An 11,365-nucleotide genomic window follows, 5' to 3' on the forward strand; every position below is an offset into this window, starting at 1 on the left:
AAAAAAAAAAAAAAAAAAAAAAAAAAAAAAAAACACACAAACACACACACACACACACACACACACACCAGCAATTTACACACACAGGCAAAATTCAGAAAATGTTGTATATATTACGGTATAGCTACACATCTAGTAGCCCAGATGTGTGCACACACCAAGTGCATTAACAACAGAAAAGCAAATTCAGATATTTGTAGATGCCACTGACCATGAGAGCGGGGTAGGCAGCTTGCTGCTGCTGAAAAGGAGGACAGAAAACGGTCAGGGCTACAGCTGCTCTAGATGTCCTCTCTCCATTATTATATACTGAAAATGACGGTGTTAAAGAAAAAAGGACATCTTTTTTACTCTAACACCATTTTATAATAAAGCCGTTGTGTGGGTTTATCCAGGTGACCACTTACTGGGAGAAACATGGGCTTATCTGAACTACTCTTTGGCTGAGTTCAATATGTTTGTGTGTTTTCTAATCAAGCAGGAAGCACCACCTGTTCACCTCAATGCAAGCAGCTGCCCTAGTTGCATCCTATTAATGGCCCTCAGTCCTATCAATAAGGCATGCGGCTGACTCCTGGATGCTGCCTGTCTGCCTGGCATGCTTTCACCCCACCTTGCTTTACAATATGCATGAGGATTTTGGCATGCCTACAGAGCTTCTCCTCAATGAATAACTAATAGGGAAGGTATTCGTAAAACATACAGTAGCTACATTTCCACCTCCTCTGACATGGGCAACCAGTGTGACTTGGGTGGACGCCTGACTGTTTCATAAAACAGGCAGGGTGCCAAATAGTACCATATACTAAAATCATGAATGGCCTCGACCAATATTTTATAAATCCTTTTAAATTATAGCCAAAGACCAACCAAGAACCACAGTGAAAGGATCACAGCTACAAATTCAAAAGTACAGAAATATTACAGTATTATATCGTTCCAAAAGTGAAAATCACAAGAAGGACCCACAAATCAAATCTGATTTATCTTTGGGACAACTGCTGCTTGCAGCTGCTCTGCTTTGACAAAAGTATAATAAAACATCTGCTTCAGTCCAAAAGATAAAAAAAAAACAAAAGCTCTCTATCACCTACTACTAAGACATCTACTCAGACCAATTCTAGGGAGCAATTATCCTGGAACAAACGTCACCAGGGAGGCATTCATTGAATTCCAATATGTGCCATCAAGTCAGCCTTTTGGGCCAGCCTCTTATGCATGCTAAAGACTCAACTGTAGTAATGAGATCACCGATAGCCAAGCTTTGTATCAAGGGTGTCACCAATCACTTCTGTTTAGTTGGGCAGGGTGAGTGTAGCTTATCAATGAGGAGCAGATGGTGTTTTGAAGCCGTGATGAACACCATGCATTACTGCTTAGTGCTGTGGTGAGCAAAGAGAGCTGCGTTGCAGGGCTGTGATGGCTGACTGCTGTCTGTACTGTCTTAGCTAGCTTGAAGCGCTGGCTGTGCTCTGCTCACCCTCAGCCTTTTAATTCCCCCAGCTATCCAGGTCAGCAGTGAGGGATGAGGCTCCTCGTTAAAACCTTAGCCAATTAAAGCAATACAGGCTGCGCAGGGAATCTCAAGAGCTATCAGGTTCGCATTTATAAACACACAACAAGGCAGTTAAGATGCCATGAGACCAAAGCAGGAGCAACAGAGCAACTCCTGAGAGCTAAACTTGTTGTGTACATATATTGTGAATATATTAGTGAAGAATATCATGCTAAATTGGATAAGAATATATGAACACATTTGATTCAATAAGAAACAAATCTTCACTATAACTTTACTGGATGGTGTACCACACTCTATTCACTTAACAGTTCAGACTACTTTCATGAAGAAGACATGGAAAAGTACTATGTACAGCTAGTGATCATCTTACGTGCAGGTCAAATAAAGGAATAAAAGGGGTTATACACACGGTGAGAGGCAGATTGGGAAGTCCACGTACCCCGATGATAGCATTCAGCTCAGTCATAGTCACCTGCTTAGCCCGCTCCACTGCCTGAGCAACCTGCTGTTGGTGCTGTGGGAAGACATTGACAAAAGATGATTTGGGCATGCCAACATCTATCAGACACCCACACTCACTTATCTGTCAATTTCACACATAATTTTCATAGTGCTGCTGCAATTTTAAAAAAGTCAGGGCAAATGCTACACACAATTATTCAAAATTGCTTAACCTGAACATTTTTTGAAGTCCTATCTTTAGAATACAGGCAACAGTAAGTGACTTTATTTTAGTACTAAACTGTGATACTGTTTGAGAGCCACATTCAAAACTCACCTCTTGTGACAGGAAAGGCATAATTTGAGCTAAAATTGCATTGAGTCGTTTGGCAATCTCCGTCTGAAAAACAAAAAAGGAGCAAAATGAGATGGTAAAGTATGAAACAGACAATGACTTCATATAACCCCGCCTTTAATGTTTACACCGATTAAGTCAATTACTGCGGCAATCAGAACTGCTTGACTCAACATCCTCTAAACAGCGTGATATTGACATTTGAAATATTTAAAACATTAGGAGAGCCCAGGGGGATGGAGCACAGCTGTGCTGAGAGTGCACTCCATGCTAAACGGATATGAGCAGGCAAAGTGCTGCTGTGTTGAGAGGATCCTTTCTCACTCTGCCCTTCTTCTCTTCATCTGCAACTGTGTTGTCCTGTAGTTAACCTCAGAGTTATACCACACCCTAGGAAATGAGGCCCTCTAACCAGACTGCGCTGTTTACTTACATGTGACAGTGTAGGCAATTTACATTAAGGGTTATAACTGCTGTTTGAGCAAAGATTACAAACCATAATGACCTCGAGGGTGACGCACCTCAATTGATCAATACCATTAGAAGAAAATACCAGCCTGTAAACATTAAGAGTGCGTTGTGCTGGAGCTCTGCCTTTCCAAGACAGAAGCCCCGGCCATTTCTCACTGCAATCAGCTGCCCGGTCCACCACCCTCCCAACCATCCACAGAGCCTTGCCTCCATTCTTCTGCTTGTCTACCAACTGCCATGGCAACGGCTGCAGCCCTATCTTGCTGGGATCATTATGCAAATGGCACCTCTGCTTGACCGTAACAGGCTTTAAAATCATATTACGTGCTTGGAGGCAGGTCATTAAATTGAATTTTCAGCCTGTCGATCACATGAACATAGCAAATGAATGGTAGATAAAAAGAGCAAAGGGAGGAGCTGCGATACACCCCGCTCCCCTGTAAAAACACTGCACAGCCAGCTTGTTCTGCCTCCTTCGTCTTCCGGGATGGGAAACGAGACTCTCAGGTTCAAGCTTTGCACTGGGAGCAGAAAAATAACAGTGCCAAAGCTACATCATCTATGAAATTTATGAGCTGCAGTTCAACCCAAGGCCACTGCGGAACACAAACACATCACAAGGATTTTCTCCGATTTTTCATTTGGAGCAGCACACACCATGTACTTTGCAGACCGCCAGCTTATTTATTACACATGGCAGAAATGCCAGGCAGTTTTGGCAGCCAGACGTATTACCTCTGAGCAGAGCCAGAGAGATTGGACAGTAATGTCCAACAGAACGAGACCTGCTGACCCAAGCTGCAACATGGATAGCCACTTAGCCGAGCAAGCCAGCAGGACAAACAACATGCTGAAGATGAAATATCTGATAAACAGTCAAGCCTGGGATCAGAGGCAATAATGTGAAACAAATATATGGTAGCATGTGTTACAACAGTACAACAGTCCAAAAGATAACGATGATTATAACTTGATTACTGCAGACAAGGAAGACAGTGAACTCCAGTCTCCTCTGACACACAATAAATGTGACCTATAAACAGTAAAACAATGAAAAGGATGGATAAAGATTTTATGGACATTAGTGTTAATGCAATGTAGTAAGTGCTCTAGCAAGAGCTCAAGAACGCCCTCAGAAATTGTTGAAAAGCTACACATCCTGCATAATCCATGTTTGTTGAGATAAGCCATGTCAATAGCAGTCGAACATTTGACAGGATTTGTGAAAAGGCATTGAGCGAACAATCCATTCCTCTGTAGCTTAGTGTCATGGTGACAGCTGGATAGGAGAGGTCAGGAGGTGGCTGATCCACTGTGCCCTAAACAACTGGCAGCCTCTACACTCGCACAACACAACATGCAAATACACGGAAAAGGCTTCAACTCAGCTGGCCACAGCTGTCAAAATAGATACAGTGCAGTGCTGGGAGGATTTTTTTTGTTCCGCTGGCAGATAAAAATGGGGCTGTTGTCACTTTAAGTAGATGACAGCTTGGCCCTTGAGGCCAGCTTTACGCTGCTGCTACACAATTACAGGTACTCGGACCTGTGTAGCACCACTTTAAGAGCACTCTCAGGCTGGCTTGTCAATGGTGTGCAGAAAGGTATTCGCCTGTTACTATCAGCAGTGGGGAAATGGAGTTGAGACACTGATGAGTATTTAATACAGAGGGAAAATTACTGGTGGCTCCAGTCACATGATCCATCTACAAACAATACTTCACTAGTCATATTTAATGGGACTCCAATTTGTCCAAGGTGACAGCATCGCCTATTTCTGACTTTTCTAGTAGGAAGAAAATTAGACTAGTACTTCACTGACGGCTCACCTGAGCCACAAAATTATGCATTTTTCCACTAAACTGAGATGTTGCACAAAGCCTCGGAGCCTTTGTTAATATGAAGCAAGTAAGTGGCATTTGAAGTTATCTATATTGATCTGAGTAAGGCCAAAAGCCTGCCTAAATTAATGCACAAGTCATTACTATGATTAACCTCGTCAGCCACAGCAGGCAGGCGGATGATTTTCTTGAGTAAAAAAGGATGACTGTGATCTTAAAAACAATAAACCTATTCAGACAACAACAGCATCAAGACATAAAAACCTTTTCAATGTACAGTGTCTTAAAAAAAAAAAAAAAAAATCTGAATCTATAAGTAGACCTGATACCCAACAGTTCACACCCTGTAATTATTACACTCCAGCCCAGTTACGCTTGACAGATTGGGGACTTGGGAGCATTGATGGCTTGGAAAGCCACAGCTTCTCCAACTAATCACTGTACACCTCTTTTGCATGAACACTGCATAATGTCTGCTGGCTTACCAAGTTTGTTTTGGCCCTGGTTATGGCAGATAGTTTGCTACTTAGCAAAGGATTCCCGCAGCCATGGGTCTCATGTCTGTGTTACGACTATAGGTAACAGCCAAATCTGATTGAGCCTGAGTAACACCCAAGCCCCAAACCCTGTGCAGCTCTTGGAAACAAGCACCAGATGATGGTAATTACTGGCTGACATCATGCAGCAGAAATTAGCCGTTTGCATCCACATACTGTCACGCCTGATAGAGAGGGATCGGATAACCCTGCCACATCAGTCCATCTGAGCTGTGCCGGTGTGTGCGCATTCTGAAATCTGAATTATGTCCCTGCACAGTAATGAAAAAAGGCACAGTAAGAGGAATGGATTTCCTCACTATGGAATAAATCTCCTGGCAGAAAAATAATATGCCTATGTGCATCCAATAATCCATCCCAACCCTGCCTGTTAACTGCTCCCCATCGTCTCCTCCTCCCCTGCCTGAGCTGTAAGCTGGAGGAGCTGCATGGACGGGGCCCACACTGTTTGCTCACAAACATGCCGTTCAGCAGGTTAGGGCCCCACTGATGAATTATTCAAGCACTTCCATCAGCTCTGTTGAGGTTCCTGATAAAAGTCAGGCGCTAAAATGGATCAGTCGATTAACCTGTTTACACAGGGCTGGGCTGTTGCTCCTCCCCCAGCACTATTCTCCGACTTGTCTCCGGCTCCCATCCCCCTCCTCTTTCCCACTGGTTGGCGATAAGTGCCTGACAGAAGCTATCAGAGCGGCCCGAGCCCTGACAGACATGTGGCAGTGTGACACTCGGCCAAGACACTGATGGATCACCCTACCACACCGATCCGCATTGCCTCCAACGCTGCCATTAACCAAGCTAGGCTGTGGCAGGAGAAGGGACAGCCTCACTGGTTTAAGAGCCGCATGCATGGGAATCTCAGGGTTACTCATTCGTACAATCTTTATCTCTTCAAGTATCAGTGTGATTGATCTGTGGAGCAATACAAGATAGGATCTTCTATAATAAAGATAAGAGCACAATAAGTGACTAAAGGACTTTTGCCCTCCTCTTGCAATTACTGTTAATCTTAAAAAGAAATACTGACCAATCAACAATCTCTCCCTTTAATCATTAAGTCAAAGGCCGAGCCTGCCAAAGTCTACCATTAATCTTATCAAAAGGCTGAGACAAATCCAGGCTTTAGGGTCACGTCGATTGTACAAGTGGTGGTACGAGTTTGAAATCGTATTGCCTTGTTTGTGTGCAGTAGATCCGTCTGTTTACAACCTATTACCAATGCTCAGTTCACGAGAGGCTCCTCCCGGGTTTCGCATCCCCCCGACACTGTGGAAAACCAGTGAGCTGAAAAATATGGAGGAACATGATGGTACCTACCTGTTTGTGCATCTCTATGTTGAGCCCATAAGACATCTCATAATACTGCAATGAAAGCAAAGATTTAATTATGATTAATGAAGTCAAAAAGTCCCATTATCAATGTGCTAACATTTACTATATAAAAAGTAACAGGTACTTTCTTATAAATGTAGCTTTTGTTTTTATTTCTATATTCATAATTTCAATGTAACTTACTGTGTATAACCACAAATCAATATTTTAATTGATCACTACACTAATTTTCCATCAAATGGTTTTAAACATTATGATTGAAACCTAAATACAATCCAGTATCTGTGGAGCAAACCTGATAAACAAAGATCAGATATAAACGGAGTTCTTAGAGCAGCTGACAGCAAATAGCCAATATATCGATATTTTGTTGTTTATAGTGTGGGCACAGAGAAGAAAGGGTTAGATTTATTGATCACCATCCTAAGCCCTCAGATCCCCAGGATGTCTATTTACTTAGCGTAACGCGATTGCTCAACACTCTTGATATTTCAAGCCAGGTCAGTCTGTCTGGCTGAAATGTAATCCGTGGAGCCCACAAGTGGCAGCCAGGGCAGAAATGGCTTTCCAGTCAGCGTCTATTTGATGAGGCCAATGCATTATTCAGTCCATTAGCTTCTTCGAAAATTACTCTCGAACAAGAGAGCCATTCTGTCTGAGATCAGAGCCCCAGAGCCGTAGCGTAACCTGACACCCGGTGCTGGCTGTGGGATACTTCCCAACATGTTTACCTAACCTCCTCCCTGTCAGGCTGACATGTTGTTTTCCTGTGAAAAGAATGTTTAACTTAAGCCTGCATGTATTGGTTTAAGTCATCCTGGGTGTGTTTACCTGGGACAACAGAGTACACTGCCACACAGGAGAACGTTTTGATTGCATCATGTCTGAGCTAAATTCCTGCGTCATACACACACCTATGTTTTTCTACAAAGGCTGCTAAAATAAAAGCTAATAATTTAGGCTCAGACAGGAGCTAAGGTCGACTTAGTGTAAAATAAACTGCAGCATGTTTCACGTCCTCCATTTTGTTTGCTGTGGTGCATTTTTCCCCACACACTGCTCTGGCCCTTCACCAGCAGCTCACACCTAATTTATGGCCATGCATATGTCTGAGCGTGGAGTCTCCTAGGAGAATAATCACATCAGCACACACAGAGGGCAACGCTGCAGTCGGCCCTTGGAGATCAGGGGCGTGCTATAATGGAGCCTCAGCCCAGTACTGCCTGCCTGTCAGGAAGAGCTCCTCTGTAACAACCAGCTACATCAAAACCCCCCCGGGGGGTTTCACAGGCCTGTACCTGACACTCAACCCGCCATAACCACCATGCAGGTGATCACAATAGCCTGTCTCACTCCACCCCAACTTGATCTTCAACAAGCCTTGCAATTTGGAACCATAATTGCTCCCTATTGTAACATAATCTTACCATGACATAGTGGCGCTGCATCTCCGTCTTCTCATTGGCCAGTTTGTCATACTCCACCTTAAGACTAAAATAGAAGACATGGTGTCAATTTCAGGCGAATCTATCACTTCAACAACACACGCACACACTTGACAATTGACAGCAGTGTCTTTTTGTTCCCCATTCCTGCAGATGTCAACAGCCAGATATTAGCCGCAACCTTTACCATTGTAAATGTTGACACTGTCATACTTTGGTGATATAATTTGTAATCATCACCTGTGATACTGGGCTTGCAGGAACTGAAATTCATCTTTAATCCTGTCACATGACTCTGCTACGGTGAATTTGAAGCCAGGCTGTCCGGGCTGATGTGGAGCCTGAAAGAAGGTTTTTAGAAAAATCCCATCAGTCCAGTCACAGAAGGGAAAAAAAGTTGTAGTCATCATTCCCTGCATTGTGTCCCATGCTGCTGAGTAGTTCTCACTACTTTTAAACTAATATCCCCTCTGAAGTAAGTAAGACATCACCTCCCCAAATAGGTGGGTCTACTTCACACTTCCAGAAGCTAATACCACAGCATGAATGGGCTCTTATACCGAAAATGAAATCTAATTTAAAATAAAAATTTTAAAAAAAATAAAAAACTCAAAACCACCACCTGTCCTCATGTTCAGCAGAGTCATGTGTTAGTGTGTGGATGAATGAACATCTCCAAGCATGCAAAACCATCTGCATCCATTTACCACTAAGTGCATGTTCTGGTGTAGCAAACATACATTGCAATATCACCATATAGAAATTTGATGAGCTGCATTAAGGGTGAAAAACGCTTTGTAGGACAGATTTCAGAGGGAATCAGCACAGCCTAGGAACAATGTCAGTGTTGTCAGATAAAATGTGTAAGCTATAGTAAGTATAGAGGAGGCGCTTCTTACCGGATGTCGGCCTTGTGGATACATCTTGAAATGTATCCTTTGTTTATCTCTCCAGTGTTCAGGTCCTTTGGCAAAATGGTTGAAATGTGCTCACAGCCACAGCGTTCTCGGCAGACAGGGGTGGGGGGTCGGGGAGGGGAGGTCGCGAAAATCCTGTGTTGAAAAATGACGCGTTTTAATCTATAGACTGAAGGAAAAAATAAAACAATAGCTACTCTTCAAGATGTTTGCTAATAAGTATTCAGAACACCAAACTAGTCCTAGTTATTGTAGGCAGTTAGAGCCATGTCAAAAAAAAGCAGCACAAGTCCTGCGCTTCGTGTCTTCTTGATGACCTTATTCGGTCAATGGTCAGCGACATACACTCGGTATACTCAATTTACAATTTAAACTGTTGCAAACACAACACAGATTAAATAAAAGGCGCCACTTTTTTCTGCGTAACACCTAAATGCTCGCTTCTGTTTCGCACGTTTGTGGCTCTAATCTTGGCTGATGTTCGTCAAATGACCAAAAGCCCCCGCTGTAGGACGTCTACAGGCAGGCCACGGCCGACAGCGGCTGCTTCCACCTACTGTTTCACTCCGCGGAAAGCGACGGGAACGGTGCGCTGTTGAGCGTACGCCCCCAAAAACACTAAAAAAGCAACCAACAGCTCTGGGAAATACATACCCGTGCGTGCGCCCTAACCGTCCGTCCGACTTTTGTTCTTCTGGAGAAAAAAAAACAGAGCAGGCTATAATTCATGCGTTTAATCCCTCCTAATGTAAGCGTGGTGGACGCAGATCTCAACAAGCATCCTCCTTCTCTCTCCGGAGCGCACCCAGTCAGACTGGGGGAGCAGTTGGGAGAAAATTTGGTGCGGTCGGGCTCGATTAAACTACTTTATTCTCAGCCGCGAACCTCCGAGGAATGTGCGCCTTTTGTGGCTGGTTAATCCCAAAAAGAAAGAAAAAAATAAATAGCACTGCTTCCAAAATCTGTCTTCCGACTCGAAGAGGCTGGAGATTCTTTAAAAGCGTAACATAGTACTCTCCACAATCTCGCATTTCCCCCAGTTGTCCAGCTTACCCTGGTTGCCACACACAGGCAGCAGGGCTGAACTGCCGTGAAAGCGCCTATCTGTCCAATCGGATTACTCAGAAGGAAAACGGCCACATCTGCCTATCGGAGAGCGACGGCCCCCACGTGGGGTGCAACGATACATGACATCATTCCGCGGATCCACAAGGCATCATCCGTCCGTCCCACCATGTACAACAACAGCAGGCATTGATGTGCCGACGATGATATCCAAATTTGACAGAGACAGCACAAATTCCACATCCGCGCTTCATTAGGGTGTTTACTTTTTTTGCCGCCCAAATAAAGTTGATGAATTTCTGGGTGAGACCACCACCAGCGGAACGGGGATGGCGGGAGAAAGGTGTGCGGTGCAACAAGCATGCTTTAATTTTTATCCCCATACAAGGAAAAGATGGAGATAGGAGCGTTTTTTGGTAAAACGTGATTATAAAATGTGAAGCGATGTTTCTGTGATAAATCCAAAGTAACGGCTAAAATCAGAAATGTGCTGGTTAAACTCCCCCCGACATACACACACACACACCGTGAAGGACACAATAATGACCAATCGATCGACGATATCCAACAAATTGAGGCTACGGGACCGACTCGACGTACATTTTTATTCTTGCACAACACACCCGCGCGCCCACCTATCAGCATTTGTGTAATAGTCGCGCTGCGGGGAGAGAAGGGATGATTGCCTTTGTCTGATATGAACATCAGCCATGTCTAAGCGCAGCCTCTACGCCTTGTTTTGAAGGTTCAACTCAGCCCCACGTGGGACTCCTCTGCGGCTTTAAGGCCTCTCGTCCAATGGCAGCGCGGTGCACTTATTCGGCGGCTTCCCATTGGCCCAGCAGCGTCGAGCCTGTCATTCACGGAGCAGCGTTGTCAATCAATACCACGCGGGGTCAAGCGCTGACAAATGCCTGTGCTCCTCGGTCCTCTGCCTGTGAATAGAGCCTGGAATGGCTGCTTAATTAGCTTCGAATGGCTTTTCTCTCCAGTTCAAACAATCTGTTACCACCACGTGGTAATGAGAGCCTACATTAAACAAAAGAAGAAAGGAAGCATGCAAACAGTTGTAACATTACAACCTGTAGTTTTCCTTTACATATACATATGGGCCTCTGAAGAGCAGACAAAAGGATGTTGTTTACCTTTATCAAGGCCAATCGACCTGTTCTGACATTAAACATGAATGAGGAGAAGCTAATATTAATGTTAAGCTGTATAGAAGGATGTAGTGCTTCCACAATCAAAAGACCAGAAAATAACTACTTGTTTTTTTATTTTTATGATGGAAACAAAAGAAGCTACTTAAATCAGTTGTATGTTATTTCTCAACTGCAATAACCAGGCAGTGAAATGAAGAAAAAACAATACCAGATGCATACAAATGGCAGACTAATTATATTATCTCCAATGTTTCAATGT

General features: G+C 43.8%; 1 protein-coding gene across 10 annotated transcripts in view; it reads right to left on the reverse strand.

Moving 5' to 3' along the window:
- tle3a (TLE family member 3, transcriptional corepressor a) overlaps positions 1-9,925 on the reverse strand; it is a 19,081-nt gene extending 9,156 nt beyond the window's left edge. For 2 of the 10 annotated variants that reach the window (XM_046037438.1, XM_046037434.1), the window contains exons 1-7: positions 9,533-9,925; positions 8,861-9,013; positions 8,202-8,302; positions 7,944-8,007; positions 6,502-6,546; positions 2,298-2,360; positions 1,959-2,033 (exon numbers count right to left, since the gene is read on the reverse strand). In XM_046037438.1, the coding sequence (XP_045893394.1) occupies positions 1,959-2,033; positions 2,298-2,360; positions 6,502-6,546; positions 7,944-8,007; positions 8,202-8,302; positions 8,861-8,884 (372 nt within the window). In that variant the 5' untranslated portion in view covers positions 8,885-9,013; positions 9,533-9,925. Of the gene's footprint in view, positions 1-211; positions 242-1,928; positions 2,034-2,297; positions 2,361-6,501; positions 6,547-7,943; positions 8,008-8,201; positions 8,303-8,860; positions 9,014-9,532 lie in introns of all 10 variants that reach the window. The other 8 variants (XM_046037439.1, XM_046037431.1, XM_046037428.1 and 5 more) reach the window with 7 other exon arrangements.
- Positions 9,926-11,365: the final 1,440 nt, after the last annotated feature.

This window comes from Micropterus dolomieu, linkage group LG22, assembly GCF_021292245.1.
Source record: "Micropterus dolomieu isolate WLL.071019.BEF.003 ecotype Adirondacks linkage group LG22, ASM2129224v1, whole genome shotgun sequence".
Lineage (NCBI taxonomy): Eukaryota > Metazoa > Chordata > Actinopteri > Centrarchiformes > Centrarchidae > Micropterus > Micropterus dolomieu.